At 40.5% G+C, this 24,848-nt stretch overlaps 1 protein-coding gene across 2 annotated transcripts in view; it reads right to left on the reverse strand.

Moving 5' to 3' along the window:
* Positions 1–181: 181 nt before the first annotated feature.
* Flt3 (fms related receptor tyrosine kinase 3) overlaps positions 182–24,848 on the reverse strand; it is a 75,059-nt gene continuing 50,392 nt past the window's right edge. The window contains exons 15-23 of one of the 2 annotated variants that reach the window (XM_033760007.1): positions 18,766–18,876; positions 17,296–17,449; positions 15,145–15,227; positions 14,709–14,836; positions 7,611–7,733; positions 5,531–5,642; positions 5,109–5,208; positions 4,551–4,656; positions 182–704 (exon numbers count right to left, since the gene is read on the reverse strand). In XM_033760007.1, the coding sequence (XP_033615898.1) occupies positions 582–704; positions 4,551–4,656; positions 5,109–5,208; positions 5,531–5,642; positions 7,611–7,733; positions 14,709–14,836; positions 15,145–15,227; positions 17,296–17,449; positions 18,766–18,876 (1,040 nt within the window). In that variant the 3' untranslated portion in view covers positions 182–581. Of the gene's footprint in view, positions 705–4,503; positions 4,657–5,108; positions 5,209–5,530; positions 5,643–7,610; positions 7,734–14,708; positions 14,837–15,144; positions 15,228–17,295; positions 17,450–18,765; positions 18,877–24,848 lie in introns of both variants that reach the window. The other variant, XM_033760008.1, reaches the window with a different exon arrangement.

Below are 24,848 nucleotides of genomic sequence, written 5' to 3' on the forward strand. Positions count from 1 at the left end.
AAAAAAAAAAAAAAAAAAAGAACCTGATTAAAAAAAGAAGGCCTTTGTTAAAGAAAACATACATATACAAAGCACTGCCCATGATTTCAGCTAGCTCATACTCTAAATGTCCCATCCATATATATGATTCCAAAATAAACATTTCTTTGTAGAAAGTTTATTTCCATCCATAAAATATATCACTAAGTGGCTGAAAAAGTTACATATTATTTTAAAACATAGATTTAAAAAAATCATATTAGCTTCTTAGCAAAATGCTTTTGTTTTATGTATTTACAAGATTATACTATATTTAAGGTACACTTTTCCCTCAATCCAGCCTGACAAGGCCTTTGGATATAGGCAGGGACACCAATAAAGCCAATTATTGGTTCTTCCCACCTTGTGCACGAGATGATCCAATTTTACAAAAGTCCCGTTGAAAATAAGAGTAATTGCAGACAGCTTCTAGAGAAAAGTCCAGCGAAGCAGCAGTTGATAATATATTTTCTTTTAATGATGGAATTGGTCTTGTTTTGGTAATCTACAGCCTGTTTAGGGTCTGCCATGTGTGATGAAGTCCTTAAGACTAATTTGTTTCTCTATGAATCTTCAACCTGAGCCTGTGGGGAGGGCAGCTCTGAATCCATCTCTCTGCCATAAGGTCTCCTGTTTTGGTATATGGAGGGACGTTCCGAAATACTGCCATCCATGTTCTGATACATCTAAAAGTGGTAAAGAGACAGAATACTAATTATCATCTGATTAAAACTTACACATTATATGCCTATGTGGCAAACTGTTTAAATAAAATGATTTTTTTTAATGTAGGTAACTACTTCTACTATGCATGGGTCTCAGAGAATATTTTACATGAAACAAAGCAATCTTAGTCTTTGCATTTGTAGAGAAACAAATCAGAGTCCAGTATTTCATATCATTATTTTTGCAAGTGTGGGGTTGAACCCAGAGCCTCAAGCATCATTATTGTGTCTTTTCTTTTTTGGGGGAAGGCGGAGAACCAGGGATAGAACTCAGGACCTTGGGCTTGTGAGGCAGGCATGGCACCACTGAGCTAAATCTCCCACTATTGTGTCTATTCTTAAAAGACAAAATCTACCCTTAGATATAAAGTGTTACTCTAAAAATTCTAGAGCCATTAGAAAACCATAAAAACGAAAGGCTACAAGAGAAATCTGCTCATTATGCAATTAATACAGGGCACTGATGGCTGAGTTTTACCTGGGAGTTTTATGGCCTTTGAAGTTTTTTTCCAAAATGAAAATGGCTTTATATTTTTTTCTGATTAACTTCCACAGCATTTAAAGTCCATTTTTATTTTCCTCTCCTCCTCCTGCTTCTTAACCAATACTTCTGTAAGAAGCATGCTTTTAAATACTTGGTATATGAATCTAGGAGCTGTTTTGGATTGCTGCTATTGAGTTTTCATTTCACTGCCTTGAGGTTTGTGAATGTGCCCTGTATGATAACAATTCTATTTATGCTGAAATTATCTTTCTTCAGTGGGTTTACCAGTTTTTGTCATTTTGTGTTTTCTTTTTTTTGTTTTTGTTTGAGAGAGGGTCTCATTATATACCCCAGGCTGGCTCGAATACATGAGCCTCCTGCCTTACCCTCCCAAGTGCTAAGATTACAGGCATACACCACCACACCTGGCTCTTGTGTTTTTTTTATCTCCATAAAAGTTTTGTTTTTTTCTGTTCATTTAGTTGGATTGTGATATCTTTGCCACTTTCCCTGAAACTGCCTCAATCTATTCTTTTATCATTGCCCATTTCAGTTGTCATATTTACCTCTCAACTGCTGTCTTTATGTTCAACCTCTTGCCTTGCCTTTCCAATCGTGCTTTTACACTTCTTTCCCTCCTTCCTTTCTTTCTTTACTCCTTTCCAGAAGTGTTTGTTTATCACCTTCTCTGTACCAACCATGAAGCTAGCAGCTGGGGATAGTAACAAATAGATGTGGTTTCTATTCTATTTTCATCATGATCTTCATTAATTTATTTAATAAATGTGGGGCAAGCGCTACATCACCGGACATGAAGATGAGCAGAAGAAGATCCATGCTGCTTTGTGGTGGTCAAGTTGTGATGAAAAAGACGGACCCATAAAGCAAAATCAGCACATATGACATGAATCCCATATAAAGTTATATTATATGCAAAGCACTGAGAATTCACAAGGAGACTGAAATCTGACACGGGAAGTTGGGAGGCTTTGTAAAGGAGTGAATAATTGATCTGGGTATGAAGCCTGAGGTATAAGCATCCATCCTAAAAGTCTTATGTATACACGTTCTGGGGCTGGAATCCAGGGCCTCACACACTAAGCAAAGATCTACCACTGAACTACAACCTCAGTTCAATCCGAAAGCCTTCACTGGGTCACCATTCCTTAAATAACATTTGAAGATGTTATTTAATGATTCCCTGATCTAATCCATTGGCGTTGAGGTTAGATCTAACAGTCATAACCTACATTTTCTCTATTTCCATCCCCATTTGCCTGGTTCTCTGAGAGTCATTTTCCTTGCCTAGTCCTTGATGAAGCAGTAGATTCTACACAACTATTCATATACATTCAAGGAGGATCATCCCGGGCACTGAGATAAGGTCGGTTTTCTTATCCAAAGGTTGTGCATAAGAGATTAAAAGGGCAACATCAACAGGATAAGCAAGGCTCTGTTCATGGTGGACAGGGCTGCCTGGCATAGTTGTGTGAACTATGCTCTGAACAGTTCCTTAGCTGACTCTTAGGGCATTTGCTTGGCACATGCAAAGCCCTATGTTCAATCCCAACAGTGCCCAGCACAGCAGGCAAATGGGGGCTGAAACTCGATCTGGGCTTCACTTTTTGAGACTGAGTCAGCCTGGAGCAGAATGCCTGAGCCCAAAGGAAGCGCCTGCCTTTGTACTCCTCTCACCCACAGAGGGCGCCATTTTTTTACCTGATTAAAGAAGCTGCTATGTGTTATCCCTGGCTCTGATGCTGGTAGGGAAGAGAGGAAAAGAACCCTCCATCATGGCAGGGGCACAGAGAGGAGTGTGTAAACTGTCCTCAAGCATGAACCCATGGAGGGGCTGCCATCCAAGAGTTACTGAGAACTCACTCCTAGGTCCTTGAATAGAAGAAAGGGGATTTGGATATCTTATGGGTGTGAGGATATAAGCAGAGACTCTCAGGTCAAGACCATGGTGGTCCTGAACAAAGACAAGTGGTTCTTAGGCTCTGGTGGGGCCTTATCTTTTACAGGTAAGCTTTCTTCCATATTCCCCATTTTCTCATATGTTCGCTATAGCCATTATTTTCCACACACTTCCTCTACTTTGAACTTTATTATTATCCTTTCAGCTTGGGATATCACTCTCATCCTCCATTCTCAAATAGCTAAAATATTCCCCATTCTTCGCAGCCTAGTTGAGATCTAAGTAAATGTCAGTCAATCCTTTTTCTACTCATTTCTCATTTCCTTCTGTACTTGTTTTAGTTTATCCTACACCGTCATTAATTGTTTGCAGGTCATCTTACCAACAGTCTACAAGTAGCTTGGGAACTTTCCATCTCCCAGCTTTTTAGCCCAATTTCATGACAATAATTTAATTTATGTTTATTTATTTTTTAAAAGTCATAGTATGAGAAAAGGACACAGATCTTCTAAACAGGTCAGTAGAGAGAACACAGAACTGAAAATGGGCTCTGAACAATTTAGAAAGAAGGACAATCAACTGAAAGAACCAGATTTATAGTTAGCTAACATTTTATGAAGAGATACTACTTTCTCAGTATGTGCGAAGGCAATTTATGATCTCATTTATTTTTACCATCCCATGAATTAAGATTTGTTAATCTCATATTTCGCACAAGGAAACTGAGTAGAGTCCCATGCCACCCCCCAAAAAAAGACTAAGCAACTTCAGATTTGAACCTGGGTATTGGAAGCTCAAGACTCCATCCTTTGTTCATATCATGTCAGGATGGCTCTTTTCACTAGGAGGTTACTGATGGAGGAAGAGTTAGCAAAACAATTCCAAGTCCCCAAAGCTCACATGTCATCTAGCTTGGTAACCCAGTTTACAGGGAGGAAACTGAGGCAGGGTAAGGTACTGTGATTTGCCACAATGGACAGGGCTGGTAGGAGGTAGAACAGTAGAGCTGGTACTCAGCTCGGACAATGGCAGGTCAGTGCTCTTTGCACTGTACTATGTCACATGACCAGGCAGCTTTATTCCACACCAATGCTTCATGCTGAGCTAGAAAAGGACAGTGTCTTGTGGATGGATTAAATTTTATGTTGTCATCTAATCCTTTGCATTGGACCTTAAAGCTATTAATTCATTAAGTAATTGGCTGAAATCTTCAGGAAAGGTACTGTTTTTCTAAAAACACCTGTCAATAAATACCTCCCCCAATACAGCTTTCAAAGGGCAACCTAGACAAAGAGTGGTGAGAAAAACAACTTGGCACATCTGGATCTTAGGAAGTCAACACGAGTATTGTGAATTACCAATTTCCTTTATGGTCATGGCTTATCAAGTCCCGGCTGTTACATACCGCTTCTTCTGCATCTGCCAGCTGACATCCTAAAGAGGAAGTCAGATTAGGGAAGGACGGCCGTTTCCTGGAGTCAAAGGCCCAGCAGGATTGCATTATAAAGTATCTGCAAAAGTGACAGCACAAGACCAAGATGAGGAAATCTGAATGAAATTAAATCGGCTAATGTCCCATAGAATGCCATACTATTTATTGTGTAGAGCTAATCATTTATGGCATGCTTGTTTTGTAGCAAGGACTTTATTAGATTTTGTACTCAGAAAGGAGAAATTCGATGATGGGTAGGGATTCATTTAAAGAAATATAATGTAGGAGATGTGGTCTAATCCTCCTGGATCCTTCTAGCAAAGGAATCAAAACCAAAAATTAGGTGCTGCTGATGGTAGGCAAGGTTTAGTTTAGTTCAGAATCTCTAAAACATAAAGGAAGATTTTTTTTTCTGTTGTTTAAAGAAGAATAATCTCATTTTTTATTTTTATTTTACCTTTATTGTCATGCACTTAGAAGTACATAGACTATTTCTAATTGCAACCAATCTATAGTCTGATTTAAACTTACATTTCTTCTGTAGCATAAAATGGCTGATCCATTTTAAATCCACTCTGAATGAGTTTATAGAAGTTAGCATCGACTGGAATGCCAGGGTAAGGATTCACACCTGAGAAAAACATACAACCAATGAGACTATTCATCAGTTCCTTCCTTTGTCAGTTTATTTGTTCACGTAAGAACTTGCCAGACACAACCTGCAGCTGGTTCTACAACTACATAAAGAAGTCACAAGTCTTCCCAAGCCAGTTATGGATCAGCAGGGAAAACTGACTTAGGCACAGTGGCATGTGCTGTGAATAAGCAAGACGAGGAGGTGTGGGGACACTGGACGTGGTATTTTGTACTTAGGAGATAAGGGGGAGGGGATACAGAGGGAACAGAATGCACTAAACCCAGAACCAAGGAGGCCAGCAAAGTGCCCAACATACCCAGTGAGAAGATCTCCCAGAGTAGTATTCCATAGGACCAAACATCACTCTTGATCGTGTAGATCCCTTCAAATAAGCTCTCTGGAGCCATCCATTTCACAGGCAGACGCGCCTGCATACATCCGAGAGGAGAGCCAAGGGTGAATTTTCCATGTGCACACCCATGGCTTCTTTTATTAAATGATGAAATGCACTATTTTCCTAAAGCCAATCTTTTCACTTTCAAGCTACTATTCAATAATAGTTACACACACACTCTTCTTTTAAACTCATCTTGAACAAAGGCTTTTCCTGGAGTTGGCAGATGTAACGGCAGTTACTCACTTTCCATTAAGGAAGGGCTAGTGTGTTGCCCAGATGTAAGTGAATTCAAGAAAACAAGTGGCATCTTTGTTACAGCATTTCTCAGAAAGTTAATGGAAATGCCATCCTCAAGAACATAGGGAGAGGAATTATGTCAACACTTCTAGAAGTGATACCAGGCTGGCTTCTGTGGCTTTAATAACTTCCAGCAGCATGGAAGGTGAATTTTGACTGTGGACAGCCTCAATTTGAATCAAGACACAGGGTGACCCATATCTCGGGGCAGAGTAATTTGAATTCATTCATTTTTGTCATAGGTTGAGGAGCCCCTCATGGCACATGTCTAATCTACCAAGTAAAATCAAAGCCCAAGAAAGAAGCCATCATTTAAATCCTATACAAATGGGAGAGCAGGCTAGTCTGGTTCATTTAATTCACTGAAGAATTACTTGTGGTTCCAAATGGAATTTACCTTGCCACATAAGAGACAGCCAACCTGGAGGGCAGAAACTGCTTATCTATGGAGGAGCATCCAGAAGATTTATGAATTCAGCTATAGTAATTGATGAGCAGATTTTTAAATCAACTAAGATGATTATTTGAAAACCATTTAATTTTATTTTTCACATCTATTAGCCATTTACCCTGAACAGGCTCTTTTTGTGTTGGTTTTATTGATTTTTGGTTTGTCTTGTCCCCCCGCCTGCCAAACAAATCTGTGGAGTAAGTGCATGGGAAACAGTCCCAAGGAGGTTAGGCACAGATTTAGGGTTTAGCAGATTTGTGTTCAAATCCATGAGCTGTGTAACCATGCAGTTACTTTTGTGTGACTCAGTTTCCATATGCACAAAGAGGGTACTCTGAAGACTAAATGAATATAGGTAAAGCACCCAGAAGAATGCTTAGTGCAGAGTAAGGATATGGGGCGGAGGATTTAGCTCAGTGGTTCCACCGCCTGCCTTGCAAATGCCAAGACTCAAGTTTGATCCCGGGTACCAAACAAACAAACAAACCAACCCCCCAAAAACCCCAAAAAACATAGTAAGGATATGATCAGTATCGGGTGCCATTATTTCACAAATAGAGACAATGATGCAAGGAGAAATTCCAAAAACGAATAATCAAAAAGGAGTGCAATAGGGGCTTTAACCCAGGTGTTCTAACTCTTAAAAACCATTCTTTCAAATACAAAATCAATCTAGTATTTCTAGTTTTTATTGTAAATAGCGTACCTGTCTTTAGTGTGTTTTTAGTAAGCAAGACTCAGTGATGTTTTGGGTCTCCTTGTATCAACAGTAACAGGATGACAAATTTTTCTTAATTACTATTTAAGTAGTATGGCCTTTAAATTTTATACTTAATATTTAATTTATGTGTTGTACATTTTGAAAAATACTTTACTGTAACTATTACCTTTTTCTCATAATTGGGAACATTACTCAACTGTCACTTTGTAGCTAAGGAAACTGAAATAACTTCAGGTAATGAGATTTTTGTTTTTTAAAGTGAAGATTGCACTCAAAAGCCTCTAATGGATCTATTCTGACCAGATGTCCCAAGGATAGATGTGTGGCTATTTCACTCAACTTTTATCATAGATGGCTTATTCCCTGAAGCTGAAAAAAAAGTGTTTTAAACATAAGGAAGCAAACTGCTATGAGGGTTTTTTTATGTTTCCATAAATCAAAAATGCATTACCCTGAGTGCAGATGTTTACCATAATAATGACAAAAGACAAACTAGCAACATGAAAACATGGAAGAAATAGCAGCCTCACATTGCCCCTGACAACGTAGTTGGAATCACTCAGGATATCTCGAGCCAGTCCAAAGTCACAGATCTTCACCACCTTCCCGTGGGTGACCAGCACATTCCTGGCTGCCAGGTCTCTGTGAACACACTAGAAAGAACAAAATTGGAGTGTTATTAACCACAGTGCATTCTATCAGAGAGTGCGAGCTGTCTTCTAGCTCAGAATTACAGACAACATAGGATGAGCAGTCATCAAGATGGATGTGTAACAAATGGAGCAAATCTGGGGCCATTCCCAGGTTATTGTGGCTGCTGTCATTCGTGCTGCCAGAGAGGATGAGTTCTCAGAAAGAAGATCTTGCTGTAAGAGATATGAAGCAGGGTGCTTGCTGAGCCCCCAAGGGGATTTCTGAGGTTATCTTCCAGTGCACTCAGGGTAGGGAGGAAGAAACTAGGTAATCTCTTTTCTGGGTGGGAAATGACATTAGGAATAAAATGGGGTAATGTCAAAGAAAGCATTCAAGAAACACACATGACTTTGGGGAGGTTTACTAAAGGGAATTAGGAATTTCTGAACTGAGTGATGTCATGATATTAATACAAGGGCAGAAAAATTGACTGTCTGCAGGAATTATCTCAAAGGAACAGAGTGGTAGTTACTGAGGTTCAAAGGGCTCTCTTCAATCTTTAAAAAACAAAAGCAAAACCCATAAAAATTGAAACACTGGTTCCACAACTCCTTTATATCTCCCCAATCCCGAAACCCATGTTTTGAGTACAATCTGCTTGGGCTTTGCCCTTTTTACTACCATGCAGCCTGTTTTCTTCCCCAACTTGCTGCCTCAACAGCTTTACCTAAGGCCCACACCGACCAGCCTTGGCTCCATCCTGTCCCAATTTGACTTGAGTTCTCTCTGAACTCAACCCTCCCCTTTTGGCTTTTTCCCTTTGCAAATTTTGCATGTATCTCTCTGTTTTCTTCCTTCTGACAGTGCCAAATGTTTCCTCCAAGACCTCTGGATGAGCCCATTCCCTCTCCCAGAAATGCATCCTCTCCTTCCACATCCTCCACCAAGCCAATTCATCCAAGCCCAGGGGTGCAACTACCATCATTCACATCTCTGTTTCCAACCCAAACACTTCTCTTGCATTTCAGAGAGGAACAGCCAAGTATTGTATCTATTACACTAAATTCGCCTCCATTATCCACAGTCAAATTATCTGAGTCAAAAATCATCCTAATTCCAGGTTCCTTATCCTCTTCCATGTTCCCTGTTGGTATTGTTTCCTTTAAAAGCCTCCTCTAGCCCAAGCATGAACTTCTGCAGAATGCTTTTTCTGTAGTGTCTCTCCTTCTCCCCACCAAGTCTGATGCGTATGTCCCTCCCCTGGGTTCTCTGAACTCACTACGGTCACAGTATTTATCACAAAATACTGTCATCTTTGATTTGTATGTTGGTTTGTCTCTTTCTCCCCTACCAAACACATGATCCTTGGGCCAAGGAGCCATATCATCACTGGTTGGAGCCCCCAACCCTAGCATAGGGTCAGCATGTAGGATATGTTCAGCAAATGCATGATAATGTCAAAGAGCCCATGGAGGAGATGAGGGGAGCAACCTGAGAAGCAGCACGAAGGGAAGGCAAGCAAGTGGTGTGCATGATTCACTGGGGAAGGTCAGGGCTAAGCGTGTGGCTCAGTACTAGAGCACTTGCCTGGCACTGAAAAAAAAAAGACTCTAGAGAAGGCTTATAGTAAGACAGAAGGAGAAACTGGACATTCTTCAAAGGTTCATGTTATTACAAGTCTAGAAGAAGAAAATGAAAAACAGTGCCTTGACCACCAATTGCTAGTAGTTTGAATACTAGTGCTCCTTAACTTACAATGGAGTTGCATCCCAATAGAACCACTGTGACTTGAAAATGCTGTAAGTCAAAAATGCATTGAGTACAAGCAGCCCATTGGACACCCTAGCCTAGCAATTCGACCTCGTGTGCATCAAGTGTCTCCTTGTAACCATGGGGGTAAGTTGGAGCTGTGATTGCTGCACTGCCCAGCATGGAGAGAAGGGAGCAGACTGTACATCACTAGCCCAGGGATAGATCAAATTCAAAACTTCAAGTGCTACTGTTTCTACTGAAGGTATGTGGCTTTCACACCATCCTAAAATCTTAAATGGGATCATCGAGGGTGGGTATTGTCTACATTTATTAAATAGTTAATAGTTAAATAACTATGGGCAGCAAACTTGGCTGGGAGATCTAGGTGGATGCCTCCATGTCTGCAAAGATATTAGGGAAGCACTTCTGTCTGGGTGGAGCTGAACCACCAGTAAAGAATAAGGTGCGTGAGAAGCTTGAGGAAGGGGAAATCCAAACAAGTAGAGAAAAATAAAGAGAAGAATGTACTGCAGATGAAAGAGAGGAGAAAGAAGTAGAGAAGGAGAGGAAAAGAAGATGAAAGAGACCAAAAGATAAAAGAGAACAAAATTTGGAAATAAAGAAAAGGTAATAGGAGGTGAAGGAGGTCAAGGATGTCACCCACAAATATGGTGAACCTGTCCAGTATTTTAAATTAGGCACTTGGGAATCAGCGGATTCTGGATGCAGCTTTTCTCTGCAGTTCCCTGTCCCCCTGATGACCAAATCTGCCAGTGAGGAACACAACTGCCTCTAATAAAACTTCTAGAATATATACATATGAATATGTAATAGGAGGTGAAGGAGGTCAAGGATGTCACCCACAAATATGGTGAACCTGTCCAGTATTTTAAATTAGGCACTTGGGAATCAGCGGATTCTGGATGCAGCTTTTCTCTGCAGTTCCCTGTCCCCCTGATGACCAAATCTGCCAGTGAGGAACACAACTGCCTCTAATAAAACTTCTAGAATATATACATATGAATATATATATATATATATATATAGATATATATATATATATTTTTTTTCGTACCAGAGATTGAACTCAGGACCTTGTGCTTGTGAGGCAGGTGGTGGAACAACCACTGAGCTAAATCCCTGGCCCTTCTAATAAAACTTCTCACTAAAATGAAAGGAAGATTAAAGTCACCTCACAGAGAAAGAGTGCAATCAAACATCACACCTTCTGCCAGAGACCTTTGCCCCAGATCACTGTCAGTTTGTTTATTTACCATGCTGGAGACTGAACCCAGGCCTCTTGCCTGCTGTGCAGTGTTCTGTACCACTGCAGCTCAGCCCCATTCATTCCCTCTCAGAATCATTTTCTACCTCTCTAGAGTTGTCTACATCTCCCATGAAGAAAGATGTCTTCCATCTCTCTCTGATGAAGAAAGTGTTTAAGCTCCAATCATCTGATGTGAAATGGCAGGGAGCAGCCATGCTGAAGGGCAACGTCAGGGGAATGCCAAGCAGGAGAGAGACTAAAGTTTGGGGCAGGCTCTGGGGCCTTGCTGTCACCACCCTGATGGATCTAGGGTTAGCAACCCAGGAGGCAGTGGAAAGCAGGTCTGCCATGAGCCCACAGCACAACAGTTCAAGTTAGACAGATGCTCAGGGTGGCGAATGCAGCAAGCAGATCATGTTGAAGTTAGGCTTCCACTCACCTCCTGAATCAAATGTTCTGTGCACAACCTGAACAACTGTCCCAGTAAGACAGGAGGTTAGGGCATGGCAAAGCTGGCTGGGGAAGGAGGTGTGAACTGTTAATTACAAAATCCCAGAACACGTGCACAGAACAGTTCCCAAAGTCCTGCACATAGAGTGGGTTTTTGATCTGACATCAACATGATGAGTGGATGATACAAAAAAGGGCAGCCTATACTGAGTTTTTGTCATTGTTCTCATTTCCATCATGGCCTGCCCTCAGGCTGTAGGGTTACCTCTTTTCCTACTTTTATTTTGCCCAAACTTGTTCTGCAGAGTCTGTTTCTTCTCCTACCTCTACTAAAACTTTGCTACTGTTGGTGGTTGTCTTGTCCAATTCTTTGATCAGGACAGAAAGAACCAAGAAACCACCTCTAGCAGGAGACTCCAGCACTCTAAAATTTGGTGACATATTTGGCTGCCCAGCCAGGGAAGCAGGTAAGGCCCTCTGGTCTTTTTTTGTTGTTATTTTGTGTTTTGTTTCTCTCTAAAATGCTGCATCTTTTTTTCTCAGCTGGTAAAAGACCTACAGGTCCAACTCAAGGTTAGCTCCCATTTTCTTTCTTTTTTACATTTGCAGTCATTCTATGGATACAAGTTAAGTAGCCAGAGAGCTTGTTTTGTCCTCATGTTTCTGTTTTCTGTGATACTTTGCTTAGCTTTCTCACTCTTTGGGGGGAAAAATAGCTGTTGGTAACTTGGTAACCTTCCCAAGCAGTTGCCTACCCTAGTTTACTCCATTTTTGTGTTCAAAGTCTCATCTGTGCTTTAGGCCCCTACTTGGCTGTTTCTTTGTTGGGGTGCTATCTGAGTTAAGCTTGCCATCTTGTCTTGTCACATGCCTGGCTGCCTGTTTGGGTCACCCAGATGGGTTCTGCCATGTTTGATTTCAAGTGACCTCATGGTCACCAGAAAAACCTCACCCTTATAGATAGGAGCTAATCTCCAATTTTAGATAACATGCGGGCTTCCTCTCGCTTTTGTATTGAATTAGGCTAGATTGCTTCCTTGTTTCATCTTTAAAAATGCAGGTAATTTAGAAACATGTTTGGCAGCTTAAGCAGAAAAAAAGAACAGCCAGTGAAGTTTAACTCAAGTGAATGTGAGTCATTCTTATGATTTTTAGGTGTTTTTTTTTTCTTTCTCTCAAAAAAGAGGTTTCTGTCTCTACTATTTTAAAGTACCAAAGTTTTTACTCTCAGGGTAAATGCAAGAGATATTGTTTCTCAAGTGGCTCCACCCTGCTTAAGTAGAGTCTACAAGTGGCTCAGTGTGGCTAAGGGAGTCTCACTGGTAAAAGACTCCATCCTGATCTCTAGGTAGAAACATCAAGTGGCTCAATCCCCTCTCCCTAAGGAGTTATGGGCCCCAGTAGGAGACAAAAAGCCCTCACTAGAGCTTTTCTTCTATGCTTCTATGAAAGATGCTGACACTTAGGACAGAGATGAATGTCTAGTGAATACTTGAGTCTCACAAGGGATGCTTTGTGGGTTCAATGGGCCTTCTCCTTCTACATGGGATGCCATTTTAAGGACCCGAGACCTAGTTGTCTCTGACTATAGGCCCCAAGACAAGCCATATGAAATCTCATGAATGATGCCCCACAGATTCCACTTACTTTGCTACTAGGCCTAATCTGCAAAGAAGGAGCTTGCTAAATGAAAAGCAACATCTATAAAGCACAAACAGGAAATTCTATAACTCCTAGAGGCAGTCGATCTTTCCAAGCAGATTGCAGTCATGCATTGTAAGGGATCTCAGAGTGACTTGTTTAAAGTCTCCTTGGAAAATCAAAAGGCTAATAGGGAGGAAAAAGTGGCATCCCTACAACTCCTCGAGGCCCTAGGCTTATCCCAGTTCCTGAGGAACCATTCTGGTCCTTCCTCAAGAGATGCAGTGACAAGCTATAAAATCATACATGGAAAGTAATCACTAGAATTTTCACAGGAGTAAGAAGAAAGCTATTCCTGAGATCCTCTGGAAGACCTGAGGCTCCTCTTCAGAAAGCAAGATTCCAGTATTGCTCTGCATGCAGATAAGTAGAGTCACTAATGACCCTAACTCACCACAGCTTAAATGGACACCTGTACCACAGTTTAAATGGACACCTGTACTGAGGCTCCCATTTTTAATTAAGACCGTTTATGTGGGTAATCTTGGCTGTACTTATAGCTCTCGATAATTTATAGAATATCCCTCTTTGCCATACTTTGTCCTCCACAGGAAATGTGGAAATCCAGCATGAACCTCATATTTGGGTTCCTTATCCCTAACATCTTATAGTGATACCACCTTTCATGAACTTGATTCTCTCCATGATTCTGGACTCAGACTGAATCAGACAAGTACTAAATCAAATTCAATGGTTAGGTTCAATGTTGACTTTATGGGGAAATTTGATTTGGTTCTCTTCCAGTTCAGTTTGCAACTAGAATCATGGAAAGAATCAAGTTCATGAGCCACAGTACCACTGCAGTAGAGTTACTTTAATTATTAACCCTTTCCTCATTGTCTTCTGACAGGTTTTTTTCTTCAACCCAGCCAGTGAACCACAACACCCAAGGCAGTTGGAAAGCACATACTCCCAGTAGGTAGTGTCTATAGCTTCTTCCAGCCAGAAGCTATGGAAGACAGAAAAGTTCACTTCTTTAGCACCTCATAAAGAATTATGGGAATATGTGTCTCTCAGGGAGAAATAAGACAGCAGATTAGGGCATGGCAAAGCTGGCTGGAAGTAGGTATGACCTGCTAATTACAAAATCCAGGACACATATGCAGAACAGTTCCCAAAGATCTGCACATGGATTTCTTGTGAGAACTTGAGCTGGTTTAATAGGATAGCCTAGACCTGATATCAACCTAAGGAATGGATGATACAAAAAGAATATTCCACATTCAGATTTTGCCATTGTATTCTCTCTTGCATGGATGGCCCACCCTCATGCTGTATGTAGGGTGTGCTTCTTTTCCTACTTTTACTTGGCCCAAACTCACACTGCAAGCCTTTGTCTTCCTACCTTTAATAAAACTCTATCATTTGTGTTTGTCTTAAACAATTCTTTGACAGAAAGAACCTAGAAACCACCTGCAGAAGGAGACTCCGGTACCTTAAAGCCTAGTAATCTCAGGAGGGAGTGACAACACTGCATTTCATCTTCAGTGGGGGACTTACCAGCCTCCCTATCTTGACCTTTTGCCCTAGAATTTCCAGGGGACTTCAGAGAACCTAGGAGGGCTAGGCTAGCCATTTTCTAAAAAATGGTAGGCCTTTGTACTATAATTAGCAAAGGGCTGGGGTAACATTCTAGGTAATTTCAAGGGTAACAGTCTAGGTGAGTTCAACAGTGAACAGGGAAAATTAAAGTACATTAATAAAGACATGCTAAAATAAGAAAAAATATAATCACATCTCTTTTATAATTATACATAAGCATGTCTTTTTTCATAATTATCTTGTTTATTTTTTGTTAGTTTTTTTCCCTTTGAAAGGAGCTTACCGACTTAAATTCCAGAAATTCCATCCCTTTGGCAACTTGATAAGCAAAGCAAAGAAGATCTTCAAATGTAAGCACATTCAAGTCCTCTTCTTCTTCTAGCCTCTTTTGGTTTTCATATTCAACTTCATCTGTAAAATAGAATCAGTTCTCATTTTTGCCAAAATGCTAAGAAGTTGCCTTATTAAATCTCATGATAAGGTGATTAAAGTTAGATGAGTTATCTTAAATATAATTTATAGGCAGTAGTTGGTTTGGACTGAGCTCCTTCTCTGGACTCAAGAGACCAAACACATAAATATATATACATTAATAAAGCCTATCACTGACATTAGCAAAGAAAAAATTATCTCTGCCATTGTACTTTGTAAAAATAGCTAACACAAAAATCTTGTACCACTTCCATTTCAATGTGCTATTAATTAGAATAAACTATTACCTTCAGAATGAGTTGAATTCCCATTGAACCCTGATATCTGATCCAAATCCTGGAGTATTTGAACTTCTCTTGAACCAGGCATGCTATTAAAGAGAAATTTTTTTGTTCATTGTTTATATTCTTCTTCTGGGCAAACATTTAAAAATATAACTCATCAGTGAAATGGATTCCAGTTACAAATGGGCTTTTTACATTAAAAGCAAACAGTCAGCTTGTCAATTTTTTGTGTACAGTAAGAACATCTTTGTCATTGGCCTTGCTGGTTTGAGCAGGGTAAGAGTGATCACACAAGCTTTGTCACCTACAAGTCCAGTGTTAAGGTTTCACTCTACAAAAGAGAAATTAGGCATGAGGAGATCAATATGACTTGCAACACCACGAAGCTAAAAAGGAGTGGGAATAATAATCAGACCTTATGCTTCGTTTTCTAAATTCAACCCATTTTCCCATTAAAAGCTGGTGTGACACAGATCTTGACAGAGACATGAACTGTTTTGCCATTCATTCTTGTTTTTTTGCTTTCTGGGTTTTTTTGTTTTGTTTTGTTTTGTTTTTGTATGGGAACTGGAACCCAGGGCCTCATGCATTCTGAGTGTGTACACTACCACTGAGCTACATCCTTTTTGTGAGTTTTTTTGTAATGTTCACTGCCTTTCCATATATAATAATAATAATAATAATAATAATAGTCATAATGAAAAGCTCTTTTGAGGTATATCATATAGAAATCCTGAGTTTTGTGCCAATTATGAACACATTATGATTCAATTTATTCCGATGTATGAATTTATCCTATTTTACAATTTTCATATCTTTGGAAAATGGCTTAATGTTCTGTAATCACAAATATTCTAAAATTAATTACCTCAGCATATTTAATACCCTCGTGATCAGAATGAATCAAAGAAGCTAATTACTGACCAGAGTCATGCACATCTGACTCATTAAGATAGACTTATTTTCAGTTCTAGAATATGCAGGGCAGGCTGAGGGTGTGGCTAAGTGGCGGAGCATGTCCTTAGCATGTGCCAGGTCCTAGGGTCAATCCCCAGCACTGGGAAAAAAAAGGTATGCAAAAGTATAGAATTTTCTCAGCTCTAGAATGTGAATTGAGAAACTGGGGACCTGCCTGGGGCCTGTAGCCATAGCAGACTGGATCTCTAAGGGCTTGTAGGCCAAAAGCCTCCACTGACACTTACATTCTAAGAAAACAAACAGGCCCCCAGAAAAGGTTAAAGTCCTTGATAATAAGTCTGCCTTTAGAGTAAGGGAGAGTGTTCACCATGCAGGGAAGCAGGAATGCACTCTGGATGGAGGACGCATTTTCTTAGTATGCCTATGGATCTGTTCACAGAAAGGTGCTAGAAAGCTATAATGGTCAGGTCATCAGCCAGAGATTTATGTTTGCTGAAATAAAAGGTCCCACTAGAGCTCCATATCACTCAGGACTCCCACTGAAAGCACAGAGACAAAGTGATTACTGTGTTCTCTTTACATGCCAATGAATCCATTCTGATATTTCAAAATTCAGATTGAGCTCAGAACACTTTTGTGCACTAGTTCCAGGATGTGAGCTACTTTCTATGAGTGTCAGGGATTTTGGAAAAAGTCTTCCTTCTTTCCACCAATCCATATGTGGCAAGCAGGATGCCTGAAAGACTGAATAATGTACTTTTCCTGAAATCAAATATGTACCTAGGGCGTAATTTAGGAAAAGGTAGACTAAGACTGGCTCAGATCTAGTAACTCTCTTAAAGGTCTCATTGTTCTAACTCAACAGAGAAACTACAGTAGTGACCTGTTATCTATGGGAGATACGTTCCAATGTTCTAAAACCCTCAGCATTATTATTAACAATTAATAATAAAATAGAACAATTATAAAATATACTATCATAAAAGCTATTAAAAACTTTTGAACTTTTCCATTTAATAGTTTTGGATGCAGCTGATCAAGTATAAATAAAACCATATTAAGTGAAACACACAATGGGAGGCTACCTATAGCAAAGATGAGAGACTTTTGTGGGTCTTAGATCCACAGACCATAAAATGTCTTTTGAAATTGCCCAGTGGGGCAGTGGAGATTTAGCAATCACACTTTGGCTATGTCCTATGATGTATAATGATGAAATCTTACCCAGACACTTACCTGGAATTTGGATGTGATTGGAAAGTAGGGTAAAAACTGAAATTGTGCTCTTTGAAAATCTCTGTCCATGTTCTGTGAAACTTTTCTCTTTTATTTCTTAGATAGTTGAGAAGGTCACCATAACAACAGTATTCAAAAATCAAGTAAATTGGTCCTGAAATGGTGACAGTTTCATTATAAGTATGTACATACTACATTGCTTTTTTTGTCCCTTCAGAAGTCCTCATAGCATTTAACATACTCAGTGAGAGCTTAGCTTTCCCCCATCTTTGGGCATAGCCTAGCTCATCTTATCCTTTAAATCCAATTTCAGCTTCAGCTCTAACTTTTTCAGAAATCAGGACCTCTCACCTTTCTTTTGGGCCTTGACCACATGGCCTCCCCGATACTGCTGGCATCCAGAATTCTCCAGTCTCTAACTGGGAATCAGAAGCCATCTGCATTGTGAACACTTGGTACTATGATTTGAATCTGGAATGTCCTCCAAAAGCCCATGTGTTAGCGGCGGTTCCCAGCCAGCAGTGCTATTGGAAGGTGGTGGAAATTTTAAGAAGCAGGGCCTCAATGAATGAAGTTAGTTCTTTAGGGGGCATTCCCTGATGAGGATATTGAAACCCCAAGCTTCTCTGTCTCTGCCTCTATCTCTGCCTCTGCCTCCCTCCATCTCTCCCTCTTTGTCCCTCTTTCTCTCTCTTTCTCTCTCTCTCTCTCTCTCTCTCTCTCCTTAATCTACATAAGGTGAATGGGCCTCTGCCACCATGCATTCCTACTATGGTACTGTGTTGCAGCAGGCCCAAAACAATAGGATCAAGTGACCATGGACTGAAATCTCTGAAACTATGAGCCAAAATAAACCTTTTCTCCTTTTAAGTTGATTATCTCAGGTATTTTGTCACAGTGAAAGAAAGCTGACTAACACACTTGATTTGCTGTTTGCCTGAGGAGGGAGAAATATATTCTCAATCAGCTCTTAGATCCATTTTTCTCTTTTCTCTATTCTTTCAATCCCTGCTCCAGCCCTGCTGTGCCAGAAAGAATAATGCTTGAACACCCAGTTTGCGTATTTCTAAAAGGATGTGAAAGAATCAGAGAATATGCCCCAGAGGATTCTTGGAAGACAGTTTGAAATTCCACCTAGGCTGTGACTTATAGAAGGTAGCCTGATGGGGCCATTGGCCAGATTCTGTAATTATTCTCATCACTGAATTTATGCAAGCAGAAGAGCTGCTCAGATACTATAAAATATACTTTTAGGATCATTTATTTTTTTAAGTAGGTTATAATTATGTGATATATCCCAATGGAACAGGTAATATTGATCTATTTGATTTATGGAGTTCTCTATGTCTAACTCCATTTGAATTGAGGGCTCACATGGGACTGAGAAAAAAGAATAAAAATGAGAACAAATGTCTCCTCTCCTCAGGCTGAAATGGGTTGTACTGGGTGTATGTGGTGGCAGCTGGTTACCTGACAGTGTACACGCCCCCAGCAGGTTCACTATATTCTCATGGTGCCCCAGGTGAGTCAGCATTTTGAGCTCTGACATGAGTGCTTCTCTTTCAGAACTGTCTGATTTTTCTGTCAATGGAGGAGTGCAAAGAAATGTCAAACTCAAGTAAATAGAAATTTCATGTTGTTTAATAAATTAAAACTTCCCCAGGTCAGATCTGACTTGCACTACTCATCAAAATTATAAAGAGAGACATAGATATAAAAATAATGCATGAATTTAAAATAATAATATCCTGTGTTTTAAGACAGAATTTCAGACTGGTACTAACATTAAATCTACTATGCCTTTCTATTAGAATCTCCTTACTGACCAATATAAAAATCCTTAGAGTTGGCTCTCAAAACAAACAAGATAACAGGGAGCCGCCCAGGGCCCCCCTGCTGCCCCAACGGGGGAACCACTGCGTGGATTCCTTCCCACCCCAACCCCCGGCACGGGATGCCTAGGCCTCTTCCTGGGGCGAGAAAAGTCGGGGTTGAGCCCCAGCTGCGCGGTGCCGCTCTCCCTGAAGAAATGAGTGGTGGCTTGGCTCCAAGTAAGAGCATAGTACATGTGTCCGACTTGTCCTCCCTGACAAACAGCGACTTATACCGGATATTTTCCAAGTATGGCAAAGTTGGGAAGGTTACTATAATGAAAGACAAAGATATGGGGAAGAGTAAAGGATAAAGACTCTTTATTTATTTATTTATTTATGGTACCTGGGATCAAACTCGGGACCTTGGGCTTGCGAAAGAGGCGGAGGAACCACTGAGCTAAATCCCCGGCCCAAAACTCTTATTTTTGCATAAAGCCTCTGCACAAAACTGCTCCAGAGCTATGCACAGCAATCAGCTGTTTGATAGAGTGTGATAATGGCAAGCACTGCTATTGACAGTGGGAGGGAGAGCAGCTGCATTCACCCGAAGGCGGAACTACTTTGATAAATCCAAGGGTGATGAATGGGAGGAAAGCGGACACTTAAATTATGCCTGTCTGAAAAATATGCTTGAGAACGTGAGCCTCCAGAGAAAAAAGACAAAAAGAAGTAAAAAAAAAAAAATTGCCAAACTGGAAGAAATTGAGGACGTAGCAGAAAGTGAAGACGAAGAGGAAGGACCCTGTTCTCGACAGTCTCCACCAAGCCATCGTGGCCCAGCAAGCCAAGACTGAAGAACAAACAAAAGGAAACACAGTGCAAGGGGCCCCTCAACATCAGAGGATTCAGGGTGCCCGAGGATAAAGAAAAGCAATACTTCAGTGAGGAGGAATAGTTTGGAGATTAGAGTTGTATAATGTAGATGTCAGGAAAATAAAAACCATCTGCAGTACAAATTATTTGCTTATACGAACATTTAATATAAATATTTTTACCATAAAATAGTGCGTAGAAAATAAAAAATAATCTTTAAAGGTAACAAACAAACAAGATAATAATAAGACATGATTTCCCTCCATATAGTGAGTGAGTTCTCTATCCATATACTTAGTGAGAAAGATTAAAAATATTTGGGAAAAGTTGCATCTGTACTGAACATATATAACCTTTTTCTTCCTTGTCATTACTCCCTAAACAAGGTTGTATTAGCCGGGCATGCTGGTGCACACCTGTAATCCCAGTACTCAGGAGGCTGAGGCAGGAGGGTCACTACCAAATTTGAGACCAGCCTGGGCTACATAGTGAGTTCCAGAGCAATCTCAAAAAAAAGAAAAAAATATATATGTGTATATATATATATTATAGCAACTACTTACATAGCATTTACATTGTATTAAGTATTAGAAGTTATTTATTTATTTATTTATTTTGGTACCAGGGATTGAACTCGGGTCCTTGTGCTTTCGATGCAGGTGCTGGAACTACTGAGCTAAATCCCGGCCACAAGAAGTTATTTTAAATGTACAAGGGGATGTGTGTTGGCTCTATGCAAAGACTACATCATTTTACAGAAGGGAACTGAAGGGACCAGGAATGTAGCTCAGCAGCACAGCACCTGCCTGGCCAGCATGAGGTCCTGAGCTCAATCCCTGATACAAAAAAAATGGAAGAAAGAAACAGAAGGTAACTAAGCATCTGGAACTATGGTATCCTCAGACAGGGTCCTGGAAGCAATTCCTCATGGATACCAAGGGATGACTGTAGTACTTACTATAAATAAAATATGGCAAATGAATGTAGGATGCTATGGGGATCATGCAAGAAGGACAACTAACATAGCTTTGCAGGGGTGGAGAAAGGGATCTCCGATGCCCAAACTGAGGCCTGGAGAAAAATAGGAGGTAGCCAGGTAAATTCACAGTGGAAGGGGCTGAGAGTGGAGAGCTTTGCAAATTGAAGTGACAGATATGCAAAAATCAAGAAAGAAGAGAGCAACTGGGGGTGGTGGCACATGCCTATAATGCCAGCACTTGGGAAGGCTGAAGCAGGAAGATCAAAACTTTGAGCACAGCCTGAATAAATTAGCAACATAGTGAGACCCTGTCTCAAAATATAAACATTTTTAAAAGCTGGAGATATCACTCAGTGTAAAGGTCCTGGGTTCAATCCCCACTACTGCTGGAGAAAGAAAGAAAGAAAGAGAGAAGGCGGAGGGAAGGAGGGAAGGAAGGAGGAAGGAAGGAGACAGAAAGAAAAGGAAAGGAAGGAAGGAAAGAGGAGGAGGAAGAAGAGCGGGGAAGGAAGAGAAAGAGGAAGAGGAAAAAGGGGAGGAGAGCAGAGGAGAGAGAGACAGAGAAAGAGTACAGCAAGATAGACACAGACCCTGCCCTCTTGAGGCTTATGAGCTAATGCAGCAGATAAGACATTAAGTGAGTAATTAAACATTTAATTACAATAATGAGAAATTCTATGGGGGCTGGGGATTTAGCTCAGTGGTGGCACTGCCTGCTTCAAAAACACAAGGTCAGGTGTTTGATCCCCAGTACCAAAAACAAACAAACAAACAAAAAACCCAATTCTATGGGAAAAGCCAACAGAGAGCTAAGGTAACATAATGCAAGAGATTTGATTGGGGGTGGGGGGTGCTTAGAAATGAATCTAGGGCCTCATGCAAGCTAAGCATGTTCTTATCCACCGAGATAAACCCTCAACTTCAAGGGGTTGGATGCTGTCTGCAGTACAGGAGGGAGAAAGCATTCCTGAAGAAGTGATAATTAAGATACTTAAGTGAAAAGGGAAGAAAGGCTGGGAAGATGGATCTTTCTGCGCAAAAGCCCTGAGAAAGGAGGAGTACCATGCTCTGGGGAACTGAAAGGTGTGTGCTAGATCACTGAGAGCAAGAGGTAGAGAGGTTGGGCAGCAGCCAAATCATTCAGAACTGTGCAAACCATTTTAACAATAATTGAAAGTCAATGGAGATATTAAATAGGAAAATGATACAATCTGTTTTGCATTTATGTCATCACCATCGCCACCTGGACTTCAGCATAAGGAATTTACCAGGAGGTAAGAGTGGATACAGAGTACCTGCTTTGGAGAGTATTGCAGCCATTCAGGAGAGACAGGCCTGGACAAGGGTGGACACTGAAGAAGATGGCTCTGAGAGATACTAAGCAGGAAACCTGATAGGAATATCTTTGGGGGGTGGGGTTAGAAAGAGGGCAGTGTCAAGTACATTCCTAGCTTTCTGGTGCAGGAGACTAGCTTGAAACTACACTGAGGAGGTTTCAGATATTATTGAATTGACTTATAATTTGGCTATTGATTAAAACTATAAGTCACTCCAAAGCCTATGTGTGACTTGCTAAATGAGCCTTCGGCTGGTGTATGGAGACAGACTTCTCTATGCTAATGGTCACAATTGAGATCTCAATGATTGATGAGGTTGCGACATCTCTAATAGCAAAGATGACACTACAGCTGAAGAATTATGACTCTATACAGCCATTTTTCAAGATCAAACATTAGCTAAAGATAATGAAGGTGGCTTGTTAGCTACACCCTGCAAGACAGCAGAGGTAGCTTGTTAAGTGTGACCTATCCTTGAAAAAATGCAGTAATTACTAGCTTTTACAGCCTGGCTCATTAATGCCTCAGGTTCTGCTATTCCCTACATCTGCCTTTTGTGCCCCTTGCTATGTTACATAATCATAAATACTGACTAATCCAGAGCTCACGGTCTTAGCAAGGAGAGAGCTAAGATCAGATCCTGGCTCCCAAAGTAATAAATTACCGTTTGTTGTAATTGCTTTATTCCTTGTTCTATGTATATTGTTCTTTCATCCTTTGCTGTACCTTTATTCAGATGATCCTGTATCCCCTAGAAACTTTCAGGCATCAACTGATATTCTGGTTTGCCCAAATGTGCAGAATATAGTTCCTTATTGACTTTTTTTTCCCACTACCTGGAATTGAACTCTTGGGTCCTTGTGCTTGCGAGGCAGGCGCCAGAACCACTGAGCTAAATCCCCAGCCCTCCTCATTGACTCTTGATACCAATCACTAAGAGGAGGGAATACTGACAGAAGCCTAGATTGGGGAATTTGGTTTGGATGAGCTGAGTTAAAGGGACTTTTAAGACATCTAAGCATTTGGCCATAAGAATTTGAAGCTCAGAGGGAGATGCAATCATGAGAACCATTAGTATACAAGAGGAATCTGGGTTGTAAGGTGATCAACTATGGTGAGCACACCGAGGTCCAGGAACAAGCCCACAGGAACTCCACATCTAAAGCCAGATGGAAGGAGTGAGCCAACAAAGCACTGAGACTCAGTCAGAGAAGAAGCAGGAATTCCAGAAGAATACTGCAATGCAGGAGCCAAAGGAAGAAAGCATTTCAAAATGGAAAGACCAGTCAGGAGTGTCAGTTTTTGCTGAAAAATCAAATAACATGAAAAATGAAAAATGCTTGTTGGGCTTAATTGGTTGGAGGTGTTGAGGCTCAGAAAATAATAATCCAAACCCTAAAGTATGGCAACTTTGGAAAGGAGTAGTCTCAAGGTCTCTCATGCCACCTCTCCAGCCCACCGTCTGTCCTATAATCCTCTTTCACACCCAAAGCACAAAGAAGGGCCTTCTGAGGTTCCCTTCTCCTAGAGAAACTCTCTTCCCCAAAGAAATGTAACTGTTCTGAAATCTCATTAACCAGAAAAGATCAATTCTCAGGAAAAATGAGACTTAAAATTCTCCAAGCTCAGGACACTGTCCCAGAAAGAGTTTTCATCTATTTTCTGAGAACAGTATCTAACAGACTTTATGTACATAAGACAGACAGATGCATACCTGCCTATGCATTTCTCGTATACATTCTCCTAACCATCCTTCAGGAACCCAAGAGCCCATCCAAGTTTCTGTTCCTTTTTGTAACTCAGGATAGTAAATAAGCTTCAACCATCTGGACTTTCAGCCATCTGACTAATATTTTGTGTTAGATTCCAGTGCTGGATACCACTGATTCTCCCCATGCACATGAACAAATTTGTATGCCTTTTTCTCCTATTATCTTCTTAGTCTCAGTTCATTTCAGCAAAATTCAGAGGGTAAAGGAGAAATTTTCTCTTTGCCCCTATATAGATTAGTGTTCCTCTTAGCAAGAGAGCCAGTTGGGGGTGCCCTTGCTGAATGGGTGATAGTACAAGGAGTTACCAGGTGGGTGTGAGATGGGAGTGGATGAAGCAATGATTGGGAGGGAGAGGGCTCCCATTTTCTCTTCTACCCTGAGTTATTTCAAAATGTGACGAATAGTCAAGCATGTTTGTACATGCCTGTAATTCCAGGACTTTGGGAGACTGAGGTAGGAGGATTGCAAATTCAAGCCCAGCAAAGGCACTTAGTGACTTAGTGAGACCCAATGTCAAAATAATAAAATGACTAGGGCTATAGCTCAGTGCAAAGGCCCTGAGTTCAGTCCCCAGTACCACACATACAAAAACTAAAATAAAATAAAAAGAAGAAACAACTTTTATCTTTTGCCTGCAGTGACTGTAAACCTAAATACTGATAAAAGCCAATAAAAATTAAATAGAGAGGACCAGGTATTTAGCTCAGTGCTTGCCTCACAAGCTCAAGGTCCTGAGTTTGATCCTGGGTACCAAAAAAAAAAAAAAAAAAAAAAAAAA

This window comes from Fukomys damarensis, unplaced genomic scaffold, assembly GCF_012274545.1.
Source record: "Fukomys damarensis isolate Sample0158 unplaced genomic scaffold, DMR_v1.0_HiC HiC_scaffold_38, whole genome shotgun sequence".
Classification (NCBI taxonomy): Eukaryota; Metazoa; Chordata; class Mammalia; order Rodentia; family Bathyergidae; genus Fukomys; species Fukomys damarensis.